Genomic DNA, 15,062 nt, shown 5'->3' with positions numbered 1-15,062 from the left:
CAGTTATTTACATTTTATGTATTTATTTAGTAAATTTATGAGGCCACTTATCTCACATGAAGTGACCCTAGGCAGCATACAATTTAGCCTATCCCAGATCAGTGTGGACAACTGATACTTATCCATCCTTCCTTTTCCTAAACTCATGGCTGGTTCAGTGCCTGGTAGCCAGAAGAACACTTTTCAGATAGTATAACATCCCCTCCTCACCTATCCGGGTTCTGTTGTATATACCAGCTTTGCCCTCAAACCCAAGACAAGGATAAATGATCAAATCAGGCAGAGTTGGAATTCAGAGTTCACTAAATCCCCATTACCTCGTTGCCGAGATGAGATCTAGAAGGTTGGAAGCATTGATTGGCCTCAAGTTTCAATGCACCCTTCTTTAGGATAACATTTCTGCTTCCCACATTATCTATTCATCACTACCTCAATACTATTTCTCCTCTCTATTTCCTTACTTCCCTACACCTCCTACTTTTAGGTAACATATAGGGATGCCTAACTTACTCCATTTCTTCTCATCCTCAGCATCCCAACCCCACCAAACCTATTTATTCTTCCTATGCTTGGTCTTGACAAAGTAACTTCATATCCACTATTCTTTTCCATCCACATCTCCTTCTGTCAAGTTGCTCTAATATATTCAAGCATCTCTATGAATCACCATTCTCCCAGATTCCACTTGTCTCCAAATTTGAAGAGATGCTACTTCACAATTCTGATGCCCAGGAGGAAGCATGTGCAATCACTCTCCACCACTCTATCAGGGATGGTTGTGCAAATCCTCAAGTCATCCACTTCTTCTTTCCGCAGTCAAGTCTACCACAGTACCTTCCAAAATCAACTTATATCATCTACTTCTCCGCTTTTATGTTTTGTCTTTGAAGAGTCCTTTTCCTGCATCCTGTATTTAACTGTTTAGCTTAACTTTATCCTTTTTAGCCTTGCATGAACTTCATTGTAGCCACTGTATTACTTATGTTTTTGCAATTAACTGAAGAGAGTTTTTTTTAAAAAAAAGGTGAGAGGCAAAAAGAAAAAAAAAATCAGTCTGGCTTGCTTTCAATAAAATTCATTGAAGAATCAGTTAAAAGATTTGAATGAAGAAAATTTGTTTTAAATTACTGGGCATTTTCTTTTTTTCTTCATTTTTTAACTATGATGATTGTTTTAACAATTTGAGGGCTCAAATTTTTTTGAAGGCAGGTAGTTGTTCACAATTTCTCATTTCTTCCAGTGCCTCACTGCATATTTGTAAGACTTGCAGGCTCATACCAAATTCTCACTAAGGTGTGCAGTTTCACACAATGGCAATTAGAAATAATTATCTGCATTGCAAAGTATTTAGATAATAGTTTAGACCAGGGGTCTCCAACCTTGGCAATCTTAAGACTCGTGGACTTCAACTCCCAGAATTCCTCAGCCAGCTTTGTTGAGTATTCTGGGAGTTGCAGTCCACGAGTCTTAAAGTTGCCAAGGTTGGAGACCTCTGGTTTAGACAATCTAACCATATACAAAAAGTATTGTATGTACTGTAAACACCATAGAAAAGGAAGCAACATTTATTATATTTAAAAAGAAAGAGAGGGAGATGGATGCAGTGGCTTTGATTTAAAGAACCATGAATGGAAGCAGAATATGCCTTAATACCAAAAATTTACAGAGCATTTTCTTTATCAAAAATTATCAAATTTCTGAATTTCAGAAATTATCAAATTATCAAATCAATATATATGTATGTATGTAATAATATTTCAGGAAATTACAAGATGGTTTGTAGATAAAGTCTTGATGATAAGACAAGTCTTAAGCAATAATTACCACATAGAGTGAAACTTGTCTGGATCTGAGGTCATTTGGTTCTTGGAAGAGTCATGCATGTATTAATGCAAAAATAACACTTCCACTTTTTTAACAATGATTTTAAAAATAGTGAATTTGGGAGGTCTATATTTAGTAGCCAGTTTGGTGTAGAGGTTCAAACTTCAGGTTAAAAATCTGGGAGACTGTGAGTTCTAGTCTTGCCTTAGACACTGAGAGAGTTTGGACTAGTTACTTTGTCTCAGGGAAGAAAGGAATAACAAACCTTTTCTAGAGAACTGCAAAACTTAGAGACTTGTCCAGACAGTCTGAGAACTAGATACAATTGAATGGAAGGGGGGTGGAAATGACAGAACATATATTTTAAAACAGAAGAACATATCTTCTATCTATGGTTTCTTCAATTAGAAGGAATAAATAGCAAGAATTTTTTTAAAAAAGGGTTTGAGTTGAAATCCTGGTACACCATTATCAAACAGAAAAAATAATTCTGGGTTTGATACATAAAATGTCTCATTTCATATAAGGTAGCTTCTGAGAAAAATTGCAACCTAAATCCCAATCTAAGTATGTTAGAGGAATAAGATTTATTATTCCATTGTTGGCTGGTGATGTCTGAAACTACTATATCACATATAAAGGTGAGGGAATTGAAAAACATTTCCTCTAAAAATGTTGTAATTTAGTTTTTTGTATGTTCCTGGATCAATGGGAGCATGTTCAGGATAAATGTCCTAATTACATTAATGTTTTGGTTTACTTGGCCAACTTTAGCTGAAAAACTAAGCAGAGTCAGACTTTGTTCATATTTAATTGGGAAATAGTCTTAGAAGACGACAGTGGCAAACTATTTATGCCTTGCTGCCAAGCAAACCACATAGCCATATAGATTGACTCAAAAGGCAGTTTGCCTACATATGGCTTAAGTGCTGTTCCTTCCATTCAAAAGAGAATTGTACCAACTATAAGTAGGTTCATCCTTCTTCACAGAATGAATCCCCATTCAACAAAGACAACAATAATAATAAATCTGAGTAGTAATATCTTAAAAACATATACAAAGCATCCTAGAACATTAGCCCTAAATAGTAAAAATGTAGGTAAATATTTATCCTAACATATTTAATGACTAATGGCATACATTAATACATAGACATGGTGCCAGACTACAGTTAGCATAAAGCTCCTTCAATATAATTTGTAAGAATTCATTTGTGGATCTTACAGTTTCAGAAGTAAAGAAGTCCCCCATTCTGGCCAATGTGCCAGAAGGACATGGGACACTTACTCCATGGCAAGATATCCTTGTCATTTTAATCTGCAAGTCAGCAGATGTCTTTGAGTAGGTGGAAGATAGGCAGGCTATGAGATGTCAGAGAAATTCAAATTCCAACACATACCCACTCATAAAATTCTATGAACTTCCTAGAAATGGGAAGTTAAGACATATTCAGAAAGAATATGTCAAGTGGCTAGTTAGCTAACAACAAAATTAGCAGAAGTATCACATCTGTACCAAGATTTTCCCATTAGAGTATTTCATATTTGCATGTAAGCATTATTTTGCACTATGCTGCTTATTCAGAATGACGTGCTTGCCTCAGAAGGAAACTTTAGCTTTTGAATGAGATTTGTGCCTCCAAGTATAGGATGTACAAAGGATACAATGAATGAGAGTGCAAGAAGCTCCTAATTAAGTTATGCACAGTGTTAGGAAAACCCAAAAGGCAGCTAACTTTTACCAGATTGCTATAGCTTATTAACCAATGGCGCCACTTACTTGGATACAATCCTATATTGACTGATGGCTCGCTCCATCTGTCCGCTGGTTGATATCTCACAAATATTCCAAATAAAATGATAATGATCACTTGTAAAAGAATGGCAAGAACAGGGAACCTGATCCGCATATTGGTGGAGAAAGAATTTGAACGGGGCATCCTTGCTGGAGTTTGGCAAAGAATGATAAGGACAACTCCTACAACTTGCTGTTTGTTTTAAGCTGAGTTGCATCATAATGACATAGCATAACCTCCTGCTTGTAAAACGTCAAGTCTACTGAAGGAGGTACTTACGTTTACTAAATGGTTCCTGCTTAGAAAACTTTTTTCTTATTCATCTTTAAGATTTATATCCATTCCTTCAAAAGTTTTCCAGAATAGAAATTTTGATATCTATATAATGCAAGGAAATGTTCAAACAAATCAAATGACTCTAACTTGTATTGTTTTAATATCATATGTTTGAATACTTTCTCATACATCTTGTTTAAAATATATAACAAATTAAATTAATACATAAATTTGTGTCTAAGTGCAAATTCCAAAAACTATTTCAATAGTGTTAAAGCTACACATTGTGTCCACAACCATATGTTTTCAAAGATAAGACAAAAATGTACTACTACAGACAGATAAGACTTTTTTAAAAGTGTAAGCTTCCTTTTTTATTTTCTAATATGCAAGTGTACAGAAATATACACTTAAATATAAAATAAAACTTATTACAGTGGAAATGATATTTGAACCAGTTCTTTTAAAATATTTTGAGGCTAAAACATATGAAGAATGTTTGCAGGAATTAGGTATGTCTAGTTTAGTGAAAAGAAGGGCTAGGGGTGACATGATAGCAGTGTTCCAATATCTCAGGGGCTGCCACAAAGAAGAGGGAGTCACACTATTCTCCAAAGCACCTGAGGGCAGGACAAGAAGCAATTGGTGGAAACTAAACAAGGAGAGAAGCAGCCTAGAACTAAGGAGAAATTTCCTGACAGATAAAACAATTAATCAGTGGAAAAACGTGCCTCCAGAAGTTGTAAACAGAAGCTTTTAAGAAAAGTTAGTTAGTTAGTGGAATGAATTGCCTCCAGAACTTGTGGGTGCTCCATCACTGAAGATTTTTAAGAAGAGACTGGGCAGCCATTTGCCTGTAATGGTATAGGGTTTCCTGCTTGAGCATGAGTTTGGATTAGAAGACCTCCAAGGTTCCGTTCAGCTCTGTTATTCTGTTATTTTGTGGAATGTTTTAAAATGAATAAAAATTTATAATATGGCTGAGCAAAGACCCCCATCAATTTGTTCAATTTGTATAGCACCCTGCTTTAACTCACATTATTTTGTAGGCTGCTTCATTTGACAAGTCTGAATTCAGTTAGAATCAGCAGCCTAGACAGTAACTAGAAATCAAGTAATCTCACGATTAATTTCAAATAAATAGACAGTAAGATTTTTTTTTTATTCTAGGCATTTCAAATTCTTTTGTTTTAAAATAAATACTGACAACTTTCATTTTTTTTCATAGAACTGACTTAGCTCACGCGATCAAGGTTTAGATTAATGGATCAAATGTGGTACTATATAAGAACGGTATTTATATGGAAGGGTGGGGGGAGGGCTCAAATAAAGACCTCTTTATTAGAATAGAGGAGGATTAATTATTATGAAATGGCATACCGCATAAAAAGTTGGTCCAAGTTAGGACCCTTGTATAATTTCAGTGTTAGAAAAGAAAAGAAATTGCTTTGGAAATGACACACACTCTAAATAATAAATGCACATATTTTCTAAAGAATAGGTATCATGGTTACTGATTATTATGTTTAATGGAAAGCAGTGTAGAAAAGTTTTCTTTCTTTCTTTCTTTCTTTCTTTCTTTCTTTCTTTCTTTCTTTCTTTCTTTCTTATATAATATATAATAAATGGCAGAAAAAGAAGGATTTAAATATTCCCATTTCCCATCTTAAACAATTAGTGCTATACTTTCACAGAGCTCTACAATTCAATTCAAGCACCACTTTAAAAAAAAAAAAAAACCCTCTACTCCTGGAAGTCACATTGAATAAAAAGCAAATTAACTTTAGAATAGTCCTGTGTTATATATGGCGAACTCTTCATCCTGGTTCTCCTGTACTGTCCCAAATCATTTAAGGTAGGTTCAAAAGATTCATGGTACATGTGTTTTCAAAATACACTCATTATTTCAGGCTAGAACCTAATCTATCCAAATTCATGCAGAATGGTTTGCAATTTAGCTGAATCTGATATGCACCTGTTATCATATTAGACTGAGACCCAAAAACTGGTAGGATTATCAAATTTGAACTAAAAAGTAGTTATTTGTTTAATCAATTTAGAGGCTACTGACTCCTAATAACGGTGACTTACAATTAAAAAGAACAAAACAGTAAAATAACAATAATGCATTCACAAATAGATATATAAGCAAACAATTTTTTTTAAAAAAATCAACAAGGGCTCAACCATCAACCTTCCCAAGGCCTAGAACAGGTTTTCAATAGCTTCCTGAATACCAGCAGAATAGGAGACATGTGGATCTCTGGGAGGATATTATTCCAGAGCAGAAGTCCTGTGACAGAGAAGGCACAATTCCTGGGTCTTGCTAGATGTTATTTCTTAATTGATGGGACCCAAAGTGCATTGAATGCTGAATTTGTTTCATTTGCAGGGAAGATAAGAAGGATTTTCAAAGTATAATGGTAAACGCTAGAATTACTGTTTTATGTAAAACAGTATGTTGTGTGAGATCCATATCTGCTGTTCTTAATACAAGATAGTTACTTACTTTGTTAGATAATCTTTCTTAAAAATCTATGAAACAGTTTGAGTGATCCTGAAAACATAGGAACTTGTTGAACTATCACAGTGAAAGGCTTTCAGGGTCTTGCCCACAAAAATCTGGAAGAATAACAAATTTTCTAGCAGAGCTAGGATGACCAAAGTGTAGGACAATTGTGAATTGTTAGTCATTTTTGAACCACTACCACCCAGTGGTGGGATTCAATTTTTTTTACTAACAGTTCTGTGGGTGTGGCTTGGTGGGCGTGGCAGGGGAAGGATACAGTAAAATCTCCATTCCCACCCCACTCCAGGAGAAGGATACTGTAAAATCTCTATTCCTTCCCCATTCCAGGGGAAGGTTACTGCAAAATCTCCATTTCCTCCCGATCAGCTGGGACTCAGGAAGCAGAGAATAGATGGGGGCGGGGCCAGTCAGATTTGGTATTTACCAGTTCTCCGAACTACTCAGAATTTCCACTACCAGTTCTCCAGAACTGGTCAGAATCTGCTGAATACCACCTCTGCTACCACCCCACATAAACACACACACACAAACTAAGTTAAGGTCTAAATTGACTGCATATGAGTCTCTAGATACCCCAAATATAAGTTGTGTAGTTGTCAGTATGACAACAGTAAAGTCTCAAGGTCAACTCCAGTGTTTCTTTTTGACCTAGAACATAATTTGGAGGGTCAGCTTTCCTGTTCTTTAATGACTAATCAATGTTGCAAAAAGAGTCTGGAAAATCAGTTCCTTTTAAAGTGAATGGAAAGGCATTTAGGATTTATATTTATGAAATAATATAAAAAAAATTCATGGTACATATTTCTTCCATCTGTTAATGGTTTTCAAATATGGAATAAAGCACTGGAATGAGGAACAGGGAATAAAATCAGAATTAACAAAATATTCTTTTTATGTTGTAATAAAGAGAGATTAGCAATGCTGCAGCTGTATTTTGCAATCTTCCACTGAAAAAGACACAGTTTTGCTGCTGCCAATATAATTGTTGCTACCAACATCATTATGGATACTCCATCACTCGAGGTTTTTAAGAAAAGATGGGACAGCCATTTATCCAAAATGATATAGGGTTTCCTGCTCATGCAGGGGTTGGACTAGAAGACCTCAAGGTCTCTTCCAACTCTGTTATTCTGTTATTCTATTCTGTTATTTCAAAGCTTATCAAAATGGTTTCTTTTTGAAGGGAGTCCTTTGGCAAATCATCCACATCATAAGTAAGAAACTTGTGTGTTTTCAAAAACAAACAACAAAAAAAATAAAAGCAAAGAGGTTACAGATTGATGACTAATGAAAAGGAGTGTAAGACTGTTTTTCTAATTTATTTCTTAATAGAATTACAATAGGATGTGAATGGAAAACAGATGTGAAACATATTTTGGCATAGAAAGTAGAACGTGAATAGCCAGTATTTCTTAGCTAAGCAGCCATGCTACACTTTTACAAGCAAACAGTTAAGAAACAAAACTAATAAAAAATGAGCTAACTATACAATAATTCTGTCATATATAGAGAAATCTCCTTTCCTTCATCTTTGTTTACATAAATTCAACTACTGCAGTTTCAGGAAAACTGAAAATTAATCTTCTTCAAAGACTCTCACTTTGATTGATGCCAGCACTAAATCAGTCCAAATCAGTCCAAAGTCATCCAGTACTATTTGGGATTCAGCTGAATCTGATATGCACTTTTAATCATACTTTGAGAAAGAAGTGCTGCTAGTATTTTATTGTATTCTACTGAAAAGAAAACAGGTTTTTGTCCACCACCATCAAACTATTAGAAGTTGAGTCATAGGCTCAGTTTTATATGGTGCTCAAAACCATACCCCAACTACGTTGTCAGAAACAACACTACCTCAATTCCTGAAAACGGTACTTCAAGATACTTGAGTGTACCTCTAAAGCTGCCTGGCAGCTGGAGGTTGGTCCAACTAAGGTGAAGATTGCAATGGCTTCCTCAATATTCTTGCTAAATTTAATTTTATCTTGAAGCAGGTGCTACTGGATGAACCAATGACTTATGGCCTCTTCTTAACTAGAGTTATGTATAACAAAATAAATGAGGTCCTGGAGCTTCTGTCTGGTTGCAAAGTACTTCAGTCCATACAAGATTTTCTTACGCCTCCTTACAGTTGAATTGTCATGAGTACAGGATATTAGCAGCTTAAGTGTGCAGTGCCAATATGCCCTAAATCTAAAAGTCCAAAAAAATTGTAATAATTTGCCACCCTGGAACTGTCTAATGATTATGGAACATTCTCTCATAGTTTCCCCATCTGCTTTGCTGGAACACAGGTTTACTACAACTCCTCTGAAAAGCATCCCTGGGCATGTCTTGTTGAAGTGTGTATTCTGTAGGGATCTTTGTGATATGGTTGTTATGCTCCATTTAGTAAATTTTCCAGGTCATCCAGATGAATTCCATCGCACCTTTCACCTGTCTTAGGGTAGGGAAGACCATGGTACTTCTGACCCCCAAGGCCTCCCTGACCCACTGAGATATCTTGTGCTTCCCCTCCCTATCCTGCCCCACTGGATCTCCACAGGCACTGGGCCTGTGGACATTCATTTACCATTAGAAGATTTTGATCAAGCAAGCTATCTTCTCTCCAGCCTCTCTGCTATGGTTTCTTTGTCTGCTCCTTCAGGTCTCCTTCAGGAGATTGCACTCCTTCGGGCCTCTGTTCTGTGTCAAAAGCTTTTGCAAAGGGATGGAAGGCTTCAAGCAGTGCGTGATCACTGCCCCAGTGCCCCAAAAGCAGATCAGGTGTGCTGCACAGGCAGCCTCGGGGAGTCAGTCAAACTGAGCAGGACATGCTCATCCCACTTTTGGAGCACCAGAAGCAGGCAAACCCCATGGCAGAGAGGCTGGAGAGGAGACAACTTGCTTGAGGAGAGAGACAGAGTGGTCAGCCTGTTCTGGAACTCTGGATCTTCAGAAGGTGAGTGATCAGAAACAGGGTGGGGAAGAGCCGGTGGGCAAGCATAGCAGTGCCAGTGCCTGTTAACCTGTTTCCCCGAAAATAAGACATACCCTGATAATAAGTCCATACAGACTTTTGAGCACATGCACTAAAATAAGCCCTCCCAGAAAATAAGCCCTCCCCGGAAATATTTAACCGCATGCACAGCTGGTCCCCGCCATTTCTTCTGGTTAGGGTTAGGGAAGCAGAGCTGGAAATCAGGAAAGACAGCAAGAGGAGCCCCGTCTTGCTCCACACACCCCAAAATAATAAGACCTCCCCGAAAATAAGGCCAAGCTCTTATATTGGGGTTCAAAAAATATAAGACAGGGTCTTATTTTCGGGGAAACACAGTAGATCCCTGGAGGGAGGGGAATAGGCAGAGGGAATATTGCAGTGTCTCTGCAGTCGATGGTAAAGGTGAACAACTGCCATGGTGCTGCAACATTTTTACTTCGGGACTGTATCATAAGTACTTTGGGGCATTATAACTTTGAATCATCGCTAAGTGAACTGTCATAACTTGAGGACTACCTGTATTTGGATTGTGTTCCAAGCCTACAGGGCCTCTGTTCTTCTTCTTAAACTGTTGGTGTTTTTTCCTTGTTCTAACTTTTCAAATCATAATTTTATAACAACTATTGTTACAATTCTATAACAACAAGCCTATCTAATTAGCAAAACTTAAAATCAAAGTTTCATTTTTTCCCCACCTCAAACACGAAGTCCAAAAGTGGTTTCAAATAGAATCAAAATTAATTATATTCTTTTCTTTAATCAAAGCAGTCAATTTAACCATCTCTGCTCACTCTATCAAGTTTTGCAGCCATTCGTCCATTGTTGGAACCAAAGTATCCTTCCATTTCTGTGCATAAAGTATTCTTGCTGATGTCAACACATATAATATTGAAGTTCTATTTTTTTTTTCAAGTTCCTTATCCATTAAGCCTAAAAGAAAAATCTGTGGTTTTACCTTTATATTCACTTTAAGAATCTTCTACATTAAGATGTGAATCCTACTCCAAAATTTCTTTACTTTCTCACATGTCCACCATTAAAGGCAAAATGTTCCTTCATTATATTTCCAACATTCCTTTTAAGGAATGTTGCGGGACCGCCTACTACCACAATAGCCTCCCACCGGCCGGTACGCTCCCATAGAGAGGGGCTCCTCCGGGTGCCGTCGGCCAAACAATGCTGACTGGCGGCCCCTAGGGGGAGAGCCTTCTCTGTGGGGGCACCTACTATCTGGAACGAGCTCCCCCCAGAGATACGGAGGATCCCGGATCTGCGCACCTTCCGCCGCACTCTAAAGACCTTATTATTTCACCAGGCGGGCCTGGCCTAATTTTCTCCCTCTTTTATAAAAGAATCTTTAATTTTTCATATTTTTTAGTATTTTATATATTTAAATTTTAAATGGTTTTTAATTGATTGGGGTTTTAATTTGTCTGGGCCAAAACTATTTAATTTGATTTTAGTTTTGCTTTTTAAATTTCGTATGTATGTATTTTATTGTTTGGCTGTGCACCGCCCTAGGAAGTAGGGTGGTATAGAAATCAAATCAAATAAATAAATAAATAAAAATAAGTATCTTTATACATTCTTGACAATTTATCCAGTGTTAGATACCAACATCATTTTATTTAAAAAATCTTTTAGATTATAATTTAGTGTAAATTTAAAAACTTTTGCCCACATGTTTTCCCATTGTGCAAGCACTATGTTATATCCAAAATTCTTTGCCCACTGAATCATACAATGCTTTGCATACTTGTTCATTTCAGATACAAGAAAGATGGATCACAGATAGTAATAGAAAGGGAAGGGGAACTTTATTAGCAAACTATCCACTATTTGCATTATTAGTCATATTAATTGTCTAGGCACAGAAACATGTGCTGAAGCTGGATGTTTCATCAAAAGGACAAAAGGTTCAACTTAACGTAATTTAAACTCCATCACTTACATACTTGCCTGGAGTGTTGAAACACACTGACAAAAGGGACGGAATTTGCATTATAACACATTGTTTTTCTCACAGACACCCATATCTAAACAATTATTTGCAGCTAAACAGGCAGTGAGAATCTGTGTGTAGGCTATATATAAATTCTTGGTAGGAATGAATTAAAGCCTCAGGAAATGAAAGGACATGTTTGCAAAACCTGACATTTGTCATAGACATATTGTTGAGGGTTCTCTTCTCTCAACTGACCTTTAGTATTCCTCCACCTTCCCAGAGTAAAGATTTATACCAGCACCATTAATTGGTAGGAGAGTAGGAAATAATAATATTAACCTCAGAATGGGATGAGTGAATTTTAATGCAAGGTGTATATGAAGAAGGGTACTGGGCTATGGGCTTTCAATTTCACACAGCCAACCGCTAAGCCCCATTCTGATGGGTGATCTGTGCTAGACCTAATAGTAACTAACAAGTGTAGATGGATGACAAAAAAACCCTCTCATCTTTGACTGATGAACCAGGTTTCTACTGCTTTGGAAGAGATAAAATTACTCTTATGAAATGAATTAAAGGAGAATTGAAGTATGACACGACTGTCTGGATTCACCTGAAGCCTTAATGACTTGCCAGTTACATGGGCCTCTCAGCTTCAGCTTTTCTCATTTAATAGGATCAATAAAACTGCAAAGCTTCTAACTGCCATGGGAGTGGCATATAATAGCCGAATTCATGTTGTAATCCTTCAGATAGTTAACAAAACTTCTTTTGTCTGCTAATCCATCCACAGGCTGGTAGAAGTTGAATAACATACTAGGTCAAGGGCATTCCTGCTGCTATTTGTGCAATAATTCCAAAGTTTTCTCCTCCCACCCCCACGCATCACCACCCCTGCCCCTTCAGATCAGTCTTGATTCCTTGTGACTGTATAGACAAATTCATGTGATTTTCCCTGCAAAATTTTTGAAATTGGTTGCCTTCTTCCTAGGGCTGAGAGAGAGTGATTGGCCCAGAGACTTTCCATTGGCTTCCATGATTAAGAAGAACTAGGACTATACCTCCCCACTCCTGGTCTATCACTTCATCAAACTAGCCCTAAATCCCAAAGCTACTTTGGAGTTAAAATCTGTTTTAGTTTCTTTTCACTCCAGTTTCCAGAGATGTTTCCATGTTCCGTCTTCCCAGTAGGCTAGTCAGCACTTCTTGCTTGCCCCAGCATAAGCAGAAGCTACGCACCCTTTCAAGATAACAGGAATGCATGACATATTCAATGCTTCCCCAGTCTGCAGCAAATGCAACTGAGGCTTTCTTGCTTTGCCTCAAAACTGAATGATGGGAGAAGAAATGACAACTGGTAAATGTTAGTTAATGCCTCTGCTCCAATTGGCAAGTGTCACTAAGCAGGGACAACCCCTTCCTTTCAATCCTTGATCATTGCCCTCCATAGCTGCTTTATTTTCAGCAGTTAAATTGATTGCCCCATTCAGAAGAAATGCACTGAACCACTGAGTCAATAACTACCCAAATTAAATGAAGTTCACATCACCTGTCAGATGATTAACTGAATTGGTTATGCATATGGCTTGATTCCATTCTCTTCTTCACACAGATGGTTACATATTGTCAAAACAACCATTTACTTTTCTGTCTTAGATATAATTTTTCAAAAACGTAATGGTGTTTACCAAGTTAAAGCATTAAAGTGCAGTTATATGCAAACACAGCAACCAACTTTACAATTAAAGTTCTTTTCTTGCTTTCTCCCAGCTTTGGCTCCTAATCACTGCTGCAGCCCATTATCATAGGAGGGTCTTGGGAGTTCAAGTAGCAAGATTTTTCTGGTTTGAATTCAGACAGAAACAAGTTTTCTTTCATTACTACAGTATTTCTTTTCTTGCTACCAGCTTTTAACCTGGTATTATGGGACTGTTGACAGCCTTTGTGGGCATCATAAATAGAAAAATAGCAGAAATGCATTCATGATACACATATATTGGTATCTGGTGTAAATTGTCATAATTAAATTAAATCCCCAGATTTCTGTAGGCCATATTCAGTTCTAATCTAGAGAAGGAACCCCTTCTCAGGAAACAAAGTACGACAGTAGCAGTAGTAGTATTTCAGGATCAATGGTCCATCTCAAGAAAGTCAAATCAGTGATTTAGGCATTTTTCTTATCTCCTGGGAGGAAACGGGGAGCTATGTTCAGAGAAATAATGTAGATAACAGCTAGATAAAAATAAACCTGTCTAGTTCACCTAATTCTTGGAAGCTTTCAGTGGATACTTAGAGTTTGAAACCAGATTGTTCTAATGAACTTTCAGAACTGCCTACAAGATTGTCCTGCCTCTCAAACAAATATTAAATACATACATCTGATATTTACTGCAAAGGAGACTATTTGCAACAAGTTCATGATGATTGTGCCAGTACTACTCCTACTACATAGACTGAATAACTGTTAGAGAACTGCTCTGAACTGATAAGAACATTCTTCCTACACTTCCTACAAACTTCACAGAAGTAGAGAAGGCATTGCTTCTAAGACAGACTTCACCTACTTTGACATGTGAGGAGAATAACCCAGAATGGCTAGATTGAATGGGATTTGGATAGGTGTAGTTTCATTTTCTGTAACTTCTTTTTCCAGGACCCAAGATGAAAACTAAATTACTATGCTTTCAGTCTTGCCATAGATGTAATTCTGAAAGAAAAAAAAATGATTGGAAACTTCTTATAGGGTGTTCCTACCAAAAGCAGTGAGCAGAAAAATTAATGCAAGAACTGTGACTTGGAAACTATCTGAAACCTATGATAATGGGAGAGTTTTCCTTTTATGAAATTTGAATTTAGCCTATATGCCAATGAAGATGGAACATGTTAGAAAATAGGAAAGAAATACCAGACTAGGAATAAGGTTAGAAATGGAAAATTCATACAGGAAGGATGCAGAAGCTCAGAGTTTGTGGAAAGCCATGAAATATTCAAATTTAGTTCACGTTTAAGGTTATTTATGAAATCTTCCCCCACTTTTTTCATGAAGGGGTCCTATTTCTTCCCATTTGAATCTGGCTGGCCTACTTGAAAGGGGATCTTCCAGGTTTCTTTGGTTCATGAGGTGAAAGGAGTTGGGGCTAAAACAACTAACTGGTAGTGTCGTGACTTCCTGGAATTGTTCTCTCCAAGGTCCAGCTTGCCCCGACTTTAATCCCCCTTTGGAAAGGAGTTAATATGTGGCTTTTCCAACTGGAGACTAGCATCAACACTTCTTATCAAATGGGCAGGGAGCTCATTTAGATGTTATAGTTGTTTTATGAGTTATAATGATGTTAGCTTTTTAAGATTTTGTTTTATAAAGGGCCTAGAGATGTGAAGTTATGATCACATGGAAACTCTGCAAATATGTAAGCAAACAAGTGAACGAGGAAAGAGAGAGAGAGAGAAAGAAAGAGAAAGAACTTCAAAGTGTATATACTGCATAACATTGAATGGATTAATAAGAGTCTTGGGACTTCCATATTATACATCAGTTGTAGTTATTTCATGTGACCAGAAATGTACTTTGGACATATGGAAGCCCCAGAATTGGGGATAGAATTTTTTTAAAAAATTTATTAAAGATAAACAAACAAAAACATACATACGTACAATACACAAGATAAACAAACTATACATTAAAATCAAGTCTTACAACTTGAGCCTTAAGAA

At 36.9% G+C, this 15,062-nt stretch overlaps 1 protein-coding gene across 2 annotated transcripts in view; it reads right to left on the bottom strand.

The window, feature by feature from the left end:
* Nucleotides 1-3,772, bottom strand: part of RHAG (Rh associated glycoprotein) — a 34,913-nt gene extending 31,141 nt beyond the window's left edge. For both annotated transcript variants that reach the window (XR_011599782.1, XM_070933098.1), the window contains exon 1: nt 3,605-3,772. Coding sequence is in view for 1 of the 2 variants with exons in the window: in XM_070933098.1 (XP_070789199.1) it covers nt 3,605-3,764 (160 nt within the window). In the remaining variant the exon portion in view is untranslated. The remainder of the gene's footprint in view (nt 1-3,604) is intronic.
* Nucleotides 3,773-15,062: the final 11,290 nt, after the last annotated feature.

The sequence above is a fragment of the Pituophis catenifer genome, unplaced genomic scaffold (genome assembly GCF_029215685.1).
Source record: "Pituophis catenifer annectens isolate HBS135680 unplaced genomic scaffold, rPitCat1.0.hap2 SCAF_1, whole genome shotgun sequence".
Lineage (NCBI taxonomy): Eukaryota > Metazoa > Chordata > Lepidosauria > Squamata > Colubridae > Pituophis > Pituophis catenifer.
This window is presented reverse-complemented; position numbering and strand designations above follow the sequence as displayed.